The 20,427-nt window shown below is 39.4% G+C and overlaps 1 protein-coding gene across 1 annotated transcript; it reads right to left on the bottom strand.

Annotated features, from left to right (window-relative positions):
- Positions 1-1,237: 1,237 nt before the first annotated feature.
- Positions 1,238-10,522, bottom strand: LOC145991701 (uncharacterized). Its single transcript, XM_083127759.1, has 5 exons — positions 10,328-10,522; positions 6,661-6,802; positions 3,832-4,730; positions 3,136-3,383; positions 1,238-2,290 (listed from the first exon to the last, which is right to left on the bottom strand). Exons 1-5 carry the CDS (start codon positions 10,520-10,522, stop codon positions 1,879-1,881), a joined length of 1,896 nt encoding a protein of 631 aa, XP_082983885.1. The 3' UTR covers positions 1,238-1,878.
- Positions 10,523-20,427: the final 9,905 nt, after the last annotated feature.

Raw genomic sequence — 20,427 nt, 5'->3', positions numbered from 1 at the left:
ACTCGACCACCTGTCGATCTTGAACCCTCTTGGTGGAAGAGAAGAATTTTTTCGACTATCTGTCATCTCGATTCCTCACAGTGGAGGAGACTTAATTCACTTGACCATCTGTCGACTTCGTGCCTCTTGGTGGAAGAGATGTAATTCACTTGTCCACCTGTCGATCTCGAGCCTCTTGGTGGACGTGATGTAATTCACTCAACCACCTGTTGATCTCGAGCCCTCTTGGTTGAGATGACGTAATGCATGACCACCTGTAGATCTTGGGCCCTCTCGGTGGATATGATTAATTCACTTGCCCACCTGTCGACCTCGGTCCCTCTTGGTGAAAAAGATGTAATTCACTCGACAACCTGGCAACCTCGGTCACTCTTGGTGGAGGAGACATAATCCACTCGACTTTCTGTCAATCTCGGTCCCTCTCAGTGGAGTAGACTTAATTCACTTGAACACCTGTCGATATCATGTCCTCAGTGTAGGAGACACAGTGATTGGAACGCTACATTTTAAAAGTAGCTTCGCTACAGCTACAGCTACTTTTCCAAAATGTAGCTTCACTACAGCTACAGCTACATTTACCTAAAAGTAGCTCGCTACGCTACTCCTGTGCGCTACTCGCTACTTCGCTACTTTTTCGCTACTTCTGCATGAACAAGAAACAAGTCATGAAGATATTTGAAACTTCCCAGCTGTTAGTTAGATAATAGGCAGTTATCACAATACCAGTCAATTGATATATTTTTTGAGTTACCATCTGACTTGTTTTAACATTTTTGGTGGCAACAATTAATTTTTTAATGAAAAAAAATTATGAAGGAAAGATTTTGAACATAAAGTTTCAATTGCATCTTTTCATAAACTCCTAAGAGAATTATCAGGAGCATGAACCCAGAGAACTATGACAAGCAATATCTAAATTTCCTACACATCAATCATTTAATTAATAAATAAATCTTTAGCAATTTGAATAGTGGAAATCCAATATCCTCAATTTGGATGTCTAGGTACCTTTGTATAGTCATTGGATTACCTGACAGCATTTCGGCACCATGAATGTATAGTAGGAATGAACTGATACAGAGTCCCATGCATTGAATGGTATCATAGATGCTGACATACTTTTTCCAGAATCTGCAGAGGGTAAATATCCAGAGACATTGGGAGTAAAATGAATGAGGTGATCAAACGATCATCTTGCGTGAAAATCAATATTCAAGACAATAGCCTAGTTCCACTGGGGCAGTATCATAAAAAATATTACACATTCTGACCTACTTTGAATTATTACATCTTTTCAAGTATCGCCATTATGATGTATGTTGGCACTGATATTGATTCGAAGTAGTATTGGCTTAGCCCTAATATATAGATAATAAAATTATTCAGGTACTTGGTAAACTATACACCTGGATGTATAATATCCAAATACAGTACTTGATTATACATCCTCTACATACTTATTTGTCAATGTATCCAGATATCAAATAACTAAAGTGTGCATACATACATTATCTGTAATATCATTACATCTATCATCTGGATGTCCTTATCTTGATACTAGCCTTCAGCACAATTAAGCATTATTGTCCACTTTTTTCTCTACCTATTGGGCTGCACCCTCACTCATTGCATTCTATATCAACACTCAAGTTAATGATTCTGTATTACTGTTCTATATACTAAACTTTCACAATAGATATTTGGGGAAAAAAAATAAAGTTTTAAGGAAAAACCTGTCCTGAAGCTAGTTGCTGACAAACTTTTGGTATGAGACAAGATATTAATTTTATAACACTATTGAAAGTCCTATTGCGAATGTACAAACCACTTTATTAACTGTGTATAACATGCATGTTTGGTTTGTCCAATACAAGTTTTTTAAACCAAATTCAACTGTCTGTTGAACTTTAGCAACAGCTGCATTTCGAAGTTCTGGTCGGTCAGCCGTGTCCTTCTGCTAGAAAACAAGTTTCCGCCAACACTAAACAAACGCTCAACAGCTCCACTTGACGGCATAACAGTGTTCAATTTTATGAAAATTTCTTTGAACTTGCTACTGTAACTGTGCAGTGTCTCCACAGGTTTGGGACCATCCTTTAGAAATCTGCACAGTTCTTGTAGTTCTGTTTCCGATTGAGTTTGCTCAAACTTGAAGAAATCTTCAAAATCGTCTAGCTGCTTCTCTTCATTCTGACAAGCTGAACTTTCCTTCGTATCATGAGATACAGCTTTCTCCATCCATCTGCGTGCCTCACTCTTTTTTTCCGATTCAAGCCATGACAATTTGAATCTGAAATACAATAAAAGTGCTATATCAGGGTATTGGTTAACTACACTGAAGACAAAAAAAAAAAAATCTTTGATGTCCACTTTGGGGCAACAATTTCAAGTTTATTGCAGGTTTACATTGAACTAATTGATTTGGTTTATTTTGAATATGAGAGGGAGATATTTGAAAAGTACAGCATGGGACAAAATAAGTGAGACAATAAATGACATATTGAGAGAGGGAGAGATCTAATCGCAATCGCAAAGATGAGGATGGGTGAAATTGATGAATGGACAATCACAAAAAACACACAATCCCAGGCTGGGCTTTGAACCCAAGACTCCTGGGTATCATAGTATGCTTTGATAACTACTACTGCACCATGGAAGACAGCTGGTTTACATTTGAACACTGAAAAAAATAATAAACAACCATGTTATCAAGTTCTGGAAACTATAAAAGAAAACCTCTTAGGCTATTGAGAAACTGCATAAAATAATATATTTATAAAAACAAATGAGTATGAGACAAATGTTAAAAAAAATAGTGAAAAGAAACAGCTGAAATGTATACTTCACATAACAAGGTATTATTGGCCAAGACTAGATATCCGCCTCTCAACCAAAGACAAGTTTAACATTGGCATGCACTAAATAAAATACAGGTTGCCAAGAAATTATTTTGAACATCAAATAAAGCAACTATATTCTGATTTGTGCACATATGAAAGCACGTAATTGTTATCTTATAAGAGAAGTTAACAATGTTGATGTTTTGTTATGTAAAGTAAAACATCATGCATCTTTCATGTGAATAATCAAGATATAAAAGACACTGCAGTGAATTAATTCCAGATAACTTCTTACCTTGGATGGAAACAAGCAGCTAGCACTGTATCCTTATCCCATAAAATGCCTGCAAACCGTTGCTTCACACCATCAACAATAGCTCTGGCAAGGGCATCACAATGTGCTACATCCCCAGAATCCAATTTCAAACCAAGTATCCGGAGAAGTTGGTGGAGTGTGGGAAGGAGATATCCAATGGACACCTTCTTGTCTCCCTGGAGAATGTCAATTGCTTCGGCTAGTGGTTGTGTAACCTCAGCATATTCCTTCAAAAATAAAATGTACGTTACTTTAAAACATTGTAGGAATTAATTTATTCATTTGTAAATATAATGTTTGTTATAGCAATAAACAATGGTGAAAATATTAAAAACAATTCATAAGCATGATTCCTTCATGTACTTTAAATGTAGCATATCATTCAAAGGAAATCCATTTTGGAAAAACACAGCAAACAGTTTCTAATCTCCACAATAAAAATGTATGTTAATAATTTCTTCTGATTCCAGCACAAGTGTATGCATCACTTAAAATTTATGAGAAAAATATTATGCAAATTCTGCACTTTGGAATCTTAAAAAGTACACTATAATAATTGAAGTCAAAAATTAAGAATATTATAGCAGTTTGTAAGTACAGCTTGCAATGACTGAATAAGTTAAGAGTATGAAATGAGTGCCAACTACATAAGTAATTTTATCATATCGGACCTACCTTCAAAAATTCAATCTCATGTGGAGAAAATCTGCACAGGCCAACTGCATCAGAAATTGCATGCACTTTCTCCTCATGCTTTGTAAAATGCTGACATAGTGCCGATACAGCAGAATGCACTGAATTCCACCGTGTTGCATTTGGTACAATCAGACATGCACCAAGCTGTTTTTTCACTATGTCAGCAACCTGGGAAGACTGCCTGGATTTATTCCACAATGCCTGTGCTTTAGCGAAGGCACTTCGGAAGAGCCTTTTGTAATTTGCATCTGATGATGCAGCCTTTTCTGAATCTTTCACTGCAACAAGATGTAAAGTGTGTGCTGCACAGCGAATGTGGGGTGGCAAAGTGCAATCTCCTGTGGCAACAATTTCTGTAATTTCTTCTTCCACCACACCAGACTCTTGGCTGTCCTCCGGCTCACTTGCAGAAAACTCCTTGAAGGCTTTCACGAAGTTTGATCCATTATCAGTTACCACACCCACTACTTTATTATGAATGTGGTACCTGATAAATATGTCCTGCAGCTCTTTTGCCAAAACATCGTAAGTATGGCTTCCTATGAGACGCCGACATGCAAGAGCAGCAGATTTCCTCTCTAGAGACAGTGGATCCAACCAGTGGCAGGTTACTCCTAAGAAGGACCTATGATGTGCAGTCCAACAATCTGCTGTGGCTGAGACAAAACTGACCTTTTCAAATTCGTCTAACATTGAAGATTTCATTCTTTCATATTGCTCCCCCAACTTTTTCTTTAAGGTCGCAGAGCACATCAACTTCTTCTTTGTTAAAGACTGCCATAAGTCACTGAACGATGGTCTGTCCACCTCAGAGAATGGATGCAACCCATCTACTATCCACTCAAGCAACTTATTGTCTATACTCTCTTGGTTTTCCCCTACAAATGAAAGGATATGAAATTTGATTAATGCCATGAAAGATTAAGAATTAATTAAAAGTTTCAATATATAATTATAATTATCAGTATTCAACTAACATGCATGCAATCTTCAAAACATAAAGGGGGTGGGGGGGGGGGTGAGAAGAACAGTTTACTTTCTCTTGGTAGATAAGGTTTAGCATAGTAACTAGCATAAATAGCAAAAAGTGGGGGGCAACTACACCCCTAATCGCCTCCACTGATTAACATAAATTACTGACTGAAATGAAATTATATATCTTTAGATTGACATCCATTTTCACGAGAAGCTGTGCCCCCCTCCCCCCAGCTTGAACTCCCCCTGGACGTCCATGATGATACTTATACTCCAAGAAATTTGTCATACAGTGTAAACATTCAGATACACGTTGCAGTCTCATTGAACTATGTAGTGAAATACAAAATGAAATTATCCTGACCTTTAAAAACACAATTCTTGAACCTTTTTAATGTAACCAGTGGAGTTACAAAATATGATTGCATAGTACATTGTACCTTCCGTCTTCCACTTCAGGATAAAATCCCACCCCCAATAACTTATTCCAAAATTTTTTCGTGAACATTGGGCCTCTTCGTAAGAGTTTCTGAAAAAGCCTGAAATGGTACGTTTACTAGACATGTAATGTGGAACAAATACATAGAATGTATTAACAAGAAAACTACCCTTCACATTACAACTTGCTTAAATAATTTCCTGATAATTTGAAAGCAGCTGCAATTTTTGCTCCAGTAAGAGGAAGAACAAGAACAAAAATAAACCATTTATCAACAATAAAAAAACAAATAAAATAAAAACATAACTCACACCAAGCTCATAGGCAGTGGTTACCAAACAGTTCACTGCAGCACACTGGATGGTTTACAGGCGCACCGCGAAATGTTCTATTTTACTGAAATGACACTCCAATGTATGTGCTTATTTAGTACTTTTTATTATGTGTAATATATTTCTGAATTTGATATATGTGTTTATTTTTTTAACTAGAGGCAAGCAACCTAACCACACTAACTGAGCGTTGCCAAGTGTTAGATAGGCCTACATTCTAACTTTGGCACCTCGGAAAAATCTTGAAACACTAAGGGTGCCGTGAAACAAAAAAAGTTTGGGAATCTCTGCTATAGGCGATTATCGAAAACCGCATACAGAGCACTTAATGAAAGAAAGGAAGAAAACAATCATAACAACAATGCTGACTGAAGAAAAAAATCTGCCGCTGCATCTCTTTACGTGCTTGTCCATTGCATACAATAATAACGGTCTTACTTCATTCAGTACCTGACATTCGGTGCTCAATGTGACATGACATAATATACACTCTAACAATTAGGGTTTTCAGTTGAACGTAGGGGATGCGGAAGAAAATTAAGGGGCACGCAAGCACCCCCTCGCACTGCCCATGGTTGAAGACAAAAGAATTGTACAATAAAAATTATGAAATTGCCAGTCCCTATGGTGGATTTGCTAGCATTAGCATGCTACTTCACAGGGTGGCCACTCTAAGACCATGAAAAAATTCAAGTATAATTCCCGGTTTTCAAGGCAAACCTTCCAAAAATTCAAGGATGCAAGCAGAGGTTTTCTCTATTCCAAACTTACATACTACCGCCCCTCAATAAAAATATTAACAATATGAAGAGTGTGCGATTCCAATGAATCCAAAATTCCACATAATTCCCGGAACAAAATATTCATGCATAATTCCCAGAATTTCCGGTGAGTAGCCACTGTCCTTCATCAATTGGTTTGGATCGTGGGTAAAGTATGGATGTGACTGTCTCTTTCATTCTCTCCATTCATCACAGTCACAGTTCACTCATGAGCGGTATAAGAACGATGAAAACCAAAATAGAAATCCCAAACATCAATATGCTCTCACAAATAACTCACCTGAAAAAGAGAATCTTCCATCTTTGAGGCTGCTTAATTTTAACTGCTTCTGCCGTTGGTTGCTATCGCAGATCTCTCTTTTTCTCTTTCTGCTTGATTCGATGGATTTATTCAACTCTCCCAACTTCTGCTCATGTTTTCTCTAAAGAAAAAAATATTATGACTATAGGTGCACAAATGAAAGTGCAGTGATACAGTAACAAGATTTAATCTCTGAAATTTTGAACTTCTTACAAAATACTTGGGATTTGAAATAATCACAGGAAATCTTACACATGTTACCATACAGCAAAATGCCACGGGACCATTTATAAGGTTCTAATAAGAATAAAAGTTGCCGAGACTGTCATGAATAAATACTGTGGAATTCCATGGCAACTTTCTCCCATGTTACCTCAGAAACGAAAGACGTGAAGTTGTCTTGAGATAAATAATTCTGCAATGGAAACAATATATACAATTTTGGTCCCTAGTGTTTGTGGGAAAACACTTCCCTTAATGTGAATAGCATGTCATGAGAGAAGACATTGGGTATTGCTTCTAGGAATTAATTTGTTTTTGCCTCATGTGTGTGCCTACTAGGGCTGAGCTTATACAAGTGGTATCTGTATCAGAAAGCATCTTTTCCATTTATCAATACTGGCAGATACTTTTTTGTTGTTTGATTCTACGCAGGATCCACATAAATGGCACAAAACACTTTCGCAGAGGCTAATTATCCTGGGAATTATGCAAAATTGGAAGTTGTGCCCGATTTATGTGCAAAAACATTGAATTTTGTATTAGCATAACATAAAATATTCATGAATATTTTAAAGCAAAAACTTTGGTAAATTTATGCAAATAATTAGAGCAGTATAATTTCTGATATCAATCAATATTTCAAAAAGCTTTTATCATTCCAATTCCCAAGCATCCAAGTGATATTGGCTCAGCCTTAGTGCTTACCCAATGGCAAAGTGGTAACATAAATGTTATGTTTGTTTTTACGTTAACGTCAAGTTTTACTGGGATTGAACACTAGAGGATATCTGTATGGATATATTCTAGCTCTATGAATGTGCACACATTCCATTTAATAACGGAACTGAAATTTGAAGAATGCACTGAAGAAACTGATTAGTCAGTTTCATTTTTTTGTCTAGCTATGAATTCCATATCAAAGCAGTATGTTAAATTTTAAAATAAGTGTTTAATTACACTAGAAAGAATGAAAGCTGTGAATAAGAATAATAACTAATAATTTTTTTATTAATTTCCAACCCTTGTGGGGAGGGGGGGGGGGACGAGGGTCAAGAATTTTGATTCATACCTTCTACAGCTCTACTCTTTCATAACTTGTCAAAACACCTTATTCCACGAATTGAAAATCCAGGACCCCAGATTCATAAAGTAATGCAAATGTCTCCAAGTTTGTGAAATCAGATAATGAGAAAATGTCACTTCAACATCATTCCAGGCTATGGCTACTCGGATACCTATCTGTACACTTTACTCACAGTCTCAACATTTTCACTACAAAAACGTTATTCTGCCCTGAGAGATATTTATTGGAGGGGCAGGAAGAATATCAACTACAATGAAGTGATTCTTATGAGGTTATGCAGTTATGTTCAATTGCTCTCAATACATTTTTTTTTTATGGAGTAACTATTTTCACCAGGTGGTGAAGCTAGCTTTGAAGCTATTTTCACCAGAATTTAAATTCTCATGTGTATGATCTCCAACCTGGCCTACTACATGTATGTGTGCATTCCTTAATTGTTGATGTGTAAGAAACTTATGTCGGCGTGCATTTATTTTCGTATGGACAAGTAATTTTTCTTCACACTATGAAGTTTGAAAAATATCACAAGGTGTTCTAATATGAATTGGTACTGCTAATATGTCACATGATGTAGTATGAAAGGGGCATTGCATTCCTTGTGCTTTCATTGTTAGGTTAGGCAGGTCACTTCCAGCATTAAAATTATTTGTAAATACTTCCCAACACCAGATCATGTGATTTCTGGTCTTAACACTTTCTGCTATTCTCACTACTTTGTGACAGTAGTAGTTGCACCAATTTTACTTTAAATTAACTCCTTAGCAGTAACTTAAGTACTACTGCCAAATGAGATTTTAAGTCCACTTTATGCACAGTTTGGCTAATCGGGAGTGGGCCTACATTTTAAAATCTGAACTACAATGTACCTCCACTGGGTATCAAACATGGATGTGGGTAACGGTTTAGATTATTTTATGAATTTTTGTTGTTTTTTTCAAATTATCCTAGCAGTAAGACTAATCTTAGAATTTTGGCAATCATTATCACACAAAATTTGAACCTTTGTTTGGATTTCGGTAAAAGTTATAAATGTTGAAAAAAACACTTTAAAATTACCTTAGGCGAGCATGCGTGCTTCCCCCGGACAATGCATTTTCCATCGTGAAGCAACTTAAGTATTGTAGACTAGTAGAAGTAAATCGGAAGTTTAGTAGAATACATTTAGGGACTTTTTTTTAATGCTAAGAAAACCAAACCTGGCCCACCTAACATAACTATGAAAGCACACATCTTTAAGTAATCACTAAAACTCCGCAGTATGTGTTAACAGACTTAAATCTAAGCATATAAAAATTGCATTCGTAGAATGATGAAATCGCAATGCAACAAAAGAAACTTGCGCCAAATACAATGCTATGGTCAAGTATTTACATTTGTTGGTGAAAATAGCCTCGTATGCTATTCCCACCACCTGGTGAAAATAGTCACTTCCATTTTTTTATGTCTTTTGTGGTCATATCACACGTGCATGATATTAAATGACAATGAACACCACACTGACTTAAGAACTCCACATTGTAGTAGCTCCTGATTAGTGAAAAAGGTATTAAATTCATTATAACTCTAAATTTCAATTTTCGCACTGTGAAATTCTCTGCAATCCCTTTGAAAATTCTTACTTAAGCGGGGAAAAAAATAACTTCGATTGAAGACGTCGATCAAAATTCCAAGCAACAAACATTTCGTCTACAATATTTTTTGCTCTTCCAAAAGGGTTGAAATAACAGTACGTTGGACAATTTGCAAAACGGCAGATTAGGCCCAAAATATTACTATATTCATGAGAAAATGATTCGGCCAAGCAAGAAGGTTAGATAATACCGAACTTTGTATTCGGGTCTTGCTATTTACGGGCGAATGTTTCAAAGTTGAGGTTAACACACACACCTCAATTTTATGGGCACGGAAACTTAGGAAATTACTTTCCAGTACGAAATTGGCGCACAGTTGGAGGTTTCTTCGACTAAAACTAGGTGCACGTTCTGCACAATTTTAAAAACTTATTTCGGAAACTTTCGCATGCTTCAATTAATCCTTCCAAAGTAATACATTGGACAGAAGTCGAAAATCTAGTACTATTTAATGAAACCAACCACTTACCGACTTTGAGCACTACATGCCTTTGTTCGAAAGACTGTCCAAATAGCACACAGGAGAAAAACTGTGTAAAATGTACAAATGTATGATAAATGTTAATGGTTACCAACTGGCAGGTAAACAACGTGGCATGTAATTGCATTATTTCTACATTTACACACTTTCAAGAAATTGCAATGAAACATGTGACCGAGTTTATATCTCCCCTTTCATTATTATTATATCCTTTAATTTTACACTTACCTGTAAGTGAATTTTCATATTGTATGTGCTGGTCTTCGTCACCGACAATTCGTTTCCTATGCAGCAAAGATTGCAGCTTACAATGAAATTTCCATTTTTCCCTGTCCTCTTGAAAGTAAAAAACTTATTGTATTCTTCCCATGGCAACTTCTCGCGTGGTTTGCTTCCACAATCGTCGCTGTCGATATCACTCATAATGATAACGTGGTACTATAAAACAAAGGCGACGCACAAAATTAACGGGCTCACGAGCTTCCACTACCTCCCAAACAAAATACAAATGAGATCGAGAGACCAAAGACGAAGGTATTTATACTTTTTCCTTTAGGAACAAACAACAAAGTTAACGCGCTACACAGTTGCATGGCAACCTTTCTTCTTCTTCTTCTCTGGTAAACACTGTTGCCACGTAAACATTTACCTCAAAACTCCAACAAGAAAAGTAGCGGTAGCGAGGTGATTTTCGCTACAAACTACAAGAATTTTGTAGCGACGCTACAGCTACAATTTATAAAATGTAGCGCCGCTACAGCTACAGCTACAAATTTTGTAGCTAGCTACAGTAGCGCCGCTACAAGTAGCGCGCTACTTCCGACCTCTGAGGAGACATAATTCACTCGACTGCCTGTTGATCTCAGTCCCCCTTGGTGGAGGAGACGTAATTCACTCGAACAACTGTCGATCTTGAGTCATCTTGGTGGAGCAGACAATTCATCTCATGTCCTTGTTGAAGGAGACATAATATTCTTGAATACCTGTTGACCTAGGTTCCTCTGCATGGAGTAGACGTAATTCACTCAAATACATGTCGACCTAGGTCCCTCTTGGTGGAGGAGACGTAATTCACTCAACACTCTGTTGATCTCCGTCCCTCTCGGTGGAGGAGACATAGCTTACTTAACCACCAGTCAATCTGGAGCCCTATTGATGGAAACATAATTCACTCGACCGTCTGTTGATCTCAGACCTTCTCAGTGGAGGAGATGCAATTCATTCGACCACCTGTTGATCTTGAACCCTCTTGGTGGAAGAGACGTACTTTATTCGACTATCTGTCATCTCGGTTCCTCTCAGTGGAGGAGACGTAATTCACTTGACCAACTGTCGATCTCAAGCCACTTGGTGGAAGAGATATAATTCACTTGTCCACCTGGCGATCTCGATCCTCTTGGTGGACGTGATGTAATTCACTCTACCACCTGTCGATCTCGAGCCCTCTTGGTGGAGAAGACCTAATTCACTTGACCACCAATCGATCTCATGTCCTCAGTGTTGGAGATGTAATTCATTCAACTGCCTGTTGATCTCAGTCCCCCTCGGTGAAGGAGACATAATTCACTCGACCACCTGTTGATGGTCAATCTTGGGTTCTCTCGGTGGAAGAGACGTAATTTATTTCACTATCTGTCATCTCGGTTCCATTGGAGGAGACGTAATTCACTTGACCACCTGTCGATCTCGAGCCCTCTTGGTGGACGAGATGAAATTCACTCGTCCACCTGTCGATCTTGAAATCTCTCGGTGGAGGAGATGTTATCCACTCGACCACCTGTCGACCTTAGTTCCTCTCGGTGGAGGAGACGTAATTAAATCGACCACTTGTGGACCTCAGTCGCTCTTGGTGGTGGAGACGTAATTCACTCGACCCTCTGTTGATCTTGGTCAATATCGGGAGAGGGGACATATGTCACTCTACCACCTGTCGATCTTGAGGCCTCTCGGTGGAGGAGACAATCCAGTTGATCACATGTCAATCTCATGTCCTGGGTGGAGGATACTTGATTCACTCGACCACCTGTTGTTCTCAGATCCTTTCGATTGAGCAGACTTAATTCACTCGACCATCTGTGTTGACCTTGGTGCCTCTTGGTGGAGTTGACGTAATGCACGACCAAGTGTCGATCTTGGGCACTCTCGGTAGAGAAGACATAATTCACTTGACCACCTGTCCATCTTAAGCCCTCTCTGTGGAAATGACTAATTCACTCGACAACCTGTCGACTTCGGTCCCTCTTGGTGGAGAAGACTTGATTCACTCGACCACATGACGATCTTGGTTCCTCTTATTGAAGGAGACATAGTTCACTTGACCATCCTGTCGATCTTGGGTCTATCGGTGGAGGAGATGTAATTTACTTGACCCACTGTCAATCTCGAGCCACTTGGTGGATGTGATGTAATTCACTCAACCTCCTGTCGATCTCCAGCCCTCTTGGTGGAGATGACATAATGCATGACCACCTGTAGATCTTGGGCCCCTCTCGGTGGATATGATTAATACACTTGCCCACCTGTCGACCTCGGTGCCTCTTGGTGGAGAAGACATAATTCACTTGGCCATCTGTCTTTCTCAGTTCCTCTTGGTGAAAAATATGTAATTCACTCGACAACCTGGCAACCTCGGTCCCTCTTGGTGGAGGAGATGTAATCCACTCGACTTTCTGTCAATCTCGGTCCCTCTCAGTAGAGGAGATCTAATTCTCTTGACCACCTGTCGATCTCATGTACTCAGTGTAGGAGACGTAATTTACTTGACTGTTTGTTGATCTCAGTCTCTCTCAGTGGAGGAGACGTAATTCATTCGACCACCTGTCGATCTTGAGCTCTCTTGGTGGAGCAGACAATTCATCTCATGTCCTCGGTGGAGGAGACTTAATTCACTCGACCGTCTGACAATCTCAGATCCTCTAGTTGGAGGAGACGTAATTCATTCGACCACGTGTCGACCTTGGTCCCTGTTGGTGGAGATGATGTGATTCACAACCACCTGTCGATCTTGGGTACTCTCGGAGGAGGAGGCGTAATTCACTCGACCACCTGTCGGTCTTGAACCCTCTGGGTGGAAGAGACGTAATTTATTCGACGATCTGTCATCTTGATTCCTCACAGTGGAGGAGACTTAATTCACTTGACCATCTGTTGATCTCGAGCCTCTTGGTGGAAGAGATGTAATTCACTTGTCCACCTGTCGATCTCGAGCCTCTTGGGGGACATGATGTAATTCACTCAACCACCTGTTGATCTCGAGCCCTCTTGGTTGAGATGACGTAATGCATGACCACCTGTAGTTCTTGGGCCCTCTCGGTGGATATGATTAATTCACTTGCCCACCTGTCGACCTAGGTCCCTCTTGGTGGAGAAGACATAATTCACTTGGCCATCTGTCGACCTCGATCCCTCTTGGTGAAAAAAGATGTAATTCACTCGACAACCTGGCAACCTCGGTCCCTCTTGGTGGAGGAGACGTAATCCACTTGACTTTCTGTCAATCTCGGTCCCTCTCAGTGGAGTAGACCTAATTCACTTGACCACCTGTCGATCCCATGTCCTCAGTGTAGGAGACATAATTCACTCGACTGCCTGTTGATCTCAGTCCCCCTTGGTGGAGGAGACGTAATTCACTTGACCAATTGTCGATCTTGAGTCCTCTTGGTGGAGCAGACAATTCATCTCATGTCCTTGTTGGAAGAGACATAATTTACTCGAATACCTGTTGACCTAGGTCCCTCTGCATGGAGTAGACGTAATTCACTCAAATACCTGTCGACCTAAGTTCCTCTTGGTGGAGGAGATGTAATTCACTCAACACTCTGTTGATCTCCGTCCCTCTTGGTGGAGGAGATGATTCACTCGACACTCTGTTGATCTCTGTCCCTCTCGGTGGAGGAGACATAGCTCAATTAACCACCAGTCAATCTGGAGCCCTATTGATAGAGACATAATTCATTCAACTGCCTGTTGATCTCAGTCCCCCTCGGTGGAGGAGACGTAATTCACTCAACCACCTGTCGACCTTGGTCCCTCTTGGTGGAGATGACGTGATGCACAACCACCTTTTGATCTTGGGCACTCTCGGTGAAGGAGACGTAATTCACTCGACCACCTGTTGATGGTCAATCTTGGGTCCTCTCGGTGGAAGAGACGTAATTTATTTCACTATCTGTCATCTCGGTTCCACTCATTGGAGGAGACGTAATTCACTTGACCACCTGTCGATCTCGAGCCCTCTTGGTGGACGAGATGAAATTCACTCGTCCACCTGTAGATCTTGAAATCTCTCGGTGGAGGAGATGTTATCCACTCGACCACCTGTCGACCTTAGTTCCTCTCGGTGGAGGAGACGTAATTAAATCGACCACCTGTGGACCTCAGTCGCTCTTGGTGGTGGAGACGTATACCGCGTTTGTTACAACCTGTCCCGATTCCCGCGCTAGTTGCTCCCTGGCTTTTCTCGGTGCTGGGGAAAGTCAAAGCCAGGCAGCCAATTAAAATACGCAACGTCGCAACAGCGTCTACGTAAGCGCCTCTCTTCTGGCTTTCATTCGCTCCTCGCTGCCCAGCAGACGATTTTTTCCTCGTTTCTCATTGGCACCGAAACTCTCGAGCGCTCCCTAGCGCGGGAAAGGGGACAGGTTGTAACAAACGCGGTATAATTCACTCGACCCTCTGTTGATCTTGGTCAATCTCGGGAGAGGGGACATATGTCTAGGGTTACCAGATCGCTGTAAGGGAAATGTAGGACATGCTGTCCCAAAATGTAGGACATTAAGTCAAAATGTAGGATGCAACACATTCTCAATAAATAATACATATTTCTATAGAACACGTTAGGAAGTAGTTGAAAAATGACACTTTTCAGTTTTTTAAAAAATATTTCCCAACGAATGTTTAAATGCAAAATTTCAAGACTTGCAATCATACTAATCAATGTACCTCTTACTACTTCATTTAAGTGGTACTTCTCAGAGGAGACAATTTTCCTCAAAATTTCAGGTTTTGTCAAACTATATATTGATGTTATAGTGGACAGTCAAACTCGTTGAAATTATAGGGATCAATACCAAACATTTTACAGACTTTATGGAAAAATAATTTTCTCGTGAGTGTGTTGTGCTGATGGCAATGAAAGTACTCTCTCAACATTTGAATTATTACCTGTAATGGCAAACAGGCACGTATCCAGGAAATCCTTTGGGGGGGGGGGGGGCTGAACACAGTCTTCTTTTTAAAGGGTATAAATAGAACCTCACAATTGTATGTTTAAGGCCAGTGGCGGGGGTGTTGCACGGAAAGTTTACTTCCTCTTGGTAGACCAGGCAAAGGCCATAGTGTGCAGGCACAAAATGGGGAGCAACTATCCCATGAATCGTCGCCACTGTTTGAGTCTGCCATTTTAATCAGGACGTAAAATCTGAATTTTTTTATCACTCGACTCCTCTGTTTCCATGCATTAACATTGTGTGTCGGAACCATCTCAGTATGTGTATTTGTCCATTTCTTCTCATCAGCCATCAAAACATCTATGGTGTATTTGAGTGTTTTTACGAAGCTGTTACACATGCACTCGACACCGCGAGATTCAAACTGTGGGCTCCGAACTGTTTGCAGTTCAGCTCTTATAAACAGTGGCGTCTCGTCCCTTGGAGCTTCCGGGGCTTAGCCCCTAAAGAAAAACGGACGTATTGACGTAATTATCAATCACCATAACGCATAACTATCACACAGTCTTTTAAAAGGCGATTTTTACCCACGTAAATTCATCGTCTCCTGCAACGGATACGACAGCGCTCCTAGCGGCATTGATGTCAATTATTGGTGTCCAGGGCACGTCGCAAAGGAAGGCATGGCCTACACCCATCTACGCTACTGTGAAGGTCACATGCTAGCAGAAAGAGAAGGAGAGAGGGCAATGGATTTGAGTGCTGATTCGGGGCTAGTTCCGTTGCGTCGCGTTCGATCTTGCGTGTTGTACTGTAGTGTTGTGGTGGCTTTCATTCGCTATGTTTGAGTGAGTTTGGCAGGGTTGATGTTCGAACACAAATTGATGAAGGACATAGGCTGTCAATTACAAGAGACAATGAATTTTTCCGGAAAAATAGGCATATATTAAATAGAATTATCGATTGCTTAAAATTCTGTGGTCGACATGAACTTGCTCTACGAGGACATAATGAAAGAGAACAATCTTTAAACAGAGACATCTTCCCAGATTTATTATCCCTTTTTTTCAATCCCGACACTCGAGACGGGAAAAATTTGCAATTTCCCAACCAAGTCGGGAAACTTTCGGGACGGGAAATGTTCGAAATTTACCGAAGCTCTCGAAATCTCGAATTCTACACGTAATTTTTACTTTAAGTGATTGTTTTTACATTTCTAGAATAAAAACTTACAATTTCCGATAAGTTCCAGAAACTTACAATGCAGAAAACGTCGAGAATTAACGATTTTTTAAAGTGACCATTCGGTATTTCCCGACTGCTCGGGATCACAAAAAGTCGGGAAGTCATTAACATTGACATTCTTTACGTTTCCGCATTAGAATGTGGCAATGTTAACACTATTTTCGCGAGAGTGGAAATGTTTTAAAAAAAGAACTTGCCTTGAAAGTTCTTGGTAACCGATAACATGTTCCAAAATTCTGATGGATATTTGTTAGTTCTTTTTTCTCCTCCTCGCTAAAGTATCCAGATAAACTAATCTATTCATTCCAAACCGAGAACGAAGAAAGTGCAACTGACTGGCGAGTAAGCTTTGCACCTTTGCGCAATAAAATGTTATTTTCCAAGATTGAAAAAAGTCCCTACGTTTTCCCTCATTTGGCAAAATCTGTCCCTACGTCCCTACGCGGGCGAAATGTAGTGAAAAGTCCCTATGCGTAGGTACATGTCCCTACGGTTGGCATCACTGAAGACAGGTGTCGCATTCGTGCAGTATGAAGCGCCCTCTCGCGGCTGACAACTCCCCCGATAAGCTTCCGGTGCTCTCGCAACAACTGAGGATAAAGTAGCGATGTCTACTCTAAGATTACATGCCAGAAATAAGGTGCCAGAGATATTTGTATTTGGGAGGACACCTTTTCCAGCATCCTTACAACAAGGTACGTGCTTATTTCAATTGTAATTGTAACTGTAATTGTGAAAAGTGGAAACATTACAAAACAAGCTGTTTCTGTTACGGACTTCCTGCAACGCAATTTGCCGGGACCTGTTGCATGAAGGTGTCGCGGAGCGGCCGACGCTCTCGCGGTAAACGACTGAAATCACCTCCCTAGAAGATTCTCCGTCTTGCCTCGATAATTATTTATCTCCTTAAATTATCTTCACATTATTCAAGAAGCCAAAAACCTAATTTTATCTATCGTAAACACAAAAATTTCCTGGAAGGGGGAGGGGGCGGGCTCGAGCCCTCTGATCCCCACCTTGAATACATGCTATTAACAATAACAGGCTTATAGAACATTCTCCGTCTTGTCTTGATAATTATCTCTCTTCTTAAATTATCGTCACATTATTCAAGAAGCCAAAAATCTAATTATATCTAGTGTGAACTGAAAAATTTTCGGGGGGGGAGGGGGGCTCTGCACCTTACCTTGGATACGTGCTTTATCAATAACAGGGTTACAGAACATTCTCCGTCTTGCCTCGATAATTCTTTCTCTCCTTAAATTGTCATTACATTATTTTATTTTACACCACAAGAAACTAAAAACCTCATTTTATCTAGTGTAAACCTAAAATTTTCGAGGGGGCTCGAGCCCCCTAAGCCTCCCCGTGGATACGTGCCTGACATGTATGATATAAATATCTGTATCATCAAATATAGTATGGAGTGTGTATTAAGGGATGGTGTCAATGGCAGTCATTAGCACTTCAAGAGATGTTTTAGAAGAAATAAAAACAACTGTAATATTTGTATGATATTTCTTAACTTTTTATTTAAATTAACTTAATGACCCCCGACACTTTCTCGGGTTAAAATCAAATTAAACAAATTTAAGAGTACGTCCAGCATCGAATTCCTCATGTATTTAGATGGGATAACAGTTACCTGTCTGAAGGGAAAGGGCACAACTATCGTGCTGCCACCTACAATTAGCTTTGCCTCACCAGCCCCATTCCCATAAGACAAGGAAGGCTAGCGACACTTTTCACTTTCAAATTTTGAATAATAATGTAAACTTATATTCTGAGTTCTGTCAAATGGTTTCTTTACTTAATTTTAAACCTAGCTTACCCATGCCGTACGAGAAACTTAGTTACTTGAAGGGGTGGGGGCTCACAGACCCACATTTTTTTACTACTAAAATTCAAGAAACCATATTGTTATTTATGTAGGTGTAGTTATATTTTATTTATAATAATTAGAATAATTACGAACATTGATAAAAAGTAATAACCAATTACACCGTGCAACAAATATTAACTTTTTTCTGTTTCATGCATGAGAGAGATTCCTTCTTCAGAGTTCGAATCTGGAATTAGTTTTGCTGCATCACCCAAGGTTTTTCTGAAATACTGAAATTCTGAAATGTGACTCTCGCCATGAAATTCGCACATTATAAGGCTTTTAAGAAAAATGTTTTAATGAGTCTTTTGTGATTATCACCTGAAAATTTATAATGTAGAAAAGTAGAAATTATAGATAACTGAATTTAATGTAAATCATGTATTTCATGAGCAGTGGCGGCGATGAAGGGGGGACAGTAGCTCCCACTTTTTGCCACTTTTGCACCCACACTATGCTAAATCTTCTCTACCAAGGGAAAGCAAACTGTCCTTGCCCATCCCCGTCCATTTACTTTCGGTTGATGGATTGATTTACTTTATTTTACTTCACTTTTTGTGCCACTTCTGGCTAATTTGCGAAGATGGGGATGAGTGATGATATGATGAAACTGATAAATGGACACTCACAAACATCCATGCCCAGGATTCGAACCCAGAATATTTTCGTAAGTTTTATACCTATCCCATTGTGTTCATTGTCCACGCCGTGTGAAACGCAATGATTCAGTTTGGAATTAACGATGGGGGGAGGGGAAATATTAAGTTACAAAATCTCCATTTCAACGAACCGAGAAGTGGACAAAAATTAGATAATTCTTATAAATATTAAAATTACATTCATGTTTTTAGTGGTATAATCGCAGGTAAAATCAAAGATCTTACATGGAAGATTTTACCTTGCTCTGAACTAAGCCAAAAGGCATTTCGAACCGATCTAATACATTCTCCAATACATATCAAAATGTTATTGAATGTTTCATGTCGATAATTTGACCAATGCATCAATTCTTGACGCTGAGATGATATTTTCTGCAACTACCTCTTCTCTTCAGTCCCTTCTGTTCTTCTCTTCTCCTTCTCCTCTCCCCTCCTTCTGCTCGCTCTGCTTTTATCTCATATCACCTTCCCTACTTTTCTCGCATCTTATCTCCATCCCACTCATCTCCACTCCTCGTATCTCCTCTCCTGTCTTAGATTTCCGACTCCACTGCACTCTTCTTTTCGTTCTTCTCTTTTTCTCTCCTTTACTTTACTCTCCATTCCCCTCTTCTCGTCTCCTCTTCTCTCTTCTTTGCTCCATTTTCCTCATCTCTCCTAGAATCTTTTTCCATTCTCCTCACTACATCTCCTCTCGTCGTGTATCCTATCTTTCTTCTCTCCTCTACTTTTCCTCTTCTCCTTTCGCTTTCTATTTCTCCTCTCCTTTGTCACCTTTCGCTTTCTCTCACCTCTTTTCCTTTCTGTAGACTCATCAGCGATGAAATACTAGAAAACCTATTTTTTTTTCTTTCAGAAAGAATTTTGTCACTTGCGATATAATAGTGATATTTTTAATAATTTTATACAATATTACTTGTATTTATTCCTTTCGCGTATTTTATAAATATCTATTGTGCATGTGGCAACCCTGAAATTGAGCCTAACTCTATACGTAACCCACCAACGTCTTGTGTAAATTGGGTTGCCTAGTTTAAAATGTCGTTGTCCTAAAACTTTTGAGACACTGTACATTACATTTATATTTTTGTGAACAAAAGTAATACAGAAACATTGTGAACACCCCAGGGAACAATGTAATTTATTTTCAATTTTTTGTAAAAATGTTCACAGTTCAAAAATTGAAAAACAAGGCCTGACAGCCCCCCTCGGGTAAGCTAGGAAAAAACATGCATTTTTCTCACAAGTATGTCGTTACGAGAGGTATCAACATATGTTCGACAATTCAATACATAAAAATTTTGTATAATCGGACATAGCAAATCAGAAAGGCACTTAATTAACTCTATTAATTTAATATTAAAAAGTTTGTAC

This window comes from Lepisma saccharinum, chromosome 8, assembly GCF_977018435.1.
Source record: "Lepisma saccharinum chromosome 8, izLepSacc3.1, whole genome shotgun sequence".
Taxonomy (NCBI): domain Eukaryota; kingdom Metazoa; phylum Arthropoda; class Insecta; order Zygentoma; family Lepismatidae; genus Lepisma; species Lepisma saccharinum.
Note: the sequence above shows the minus strand (reverse complement) of the source record. Positions and strands in the feature narration are given on the sequence as shown.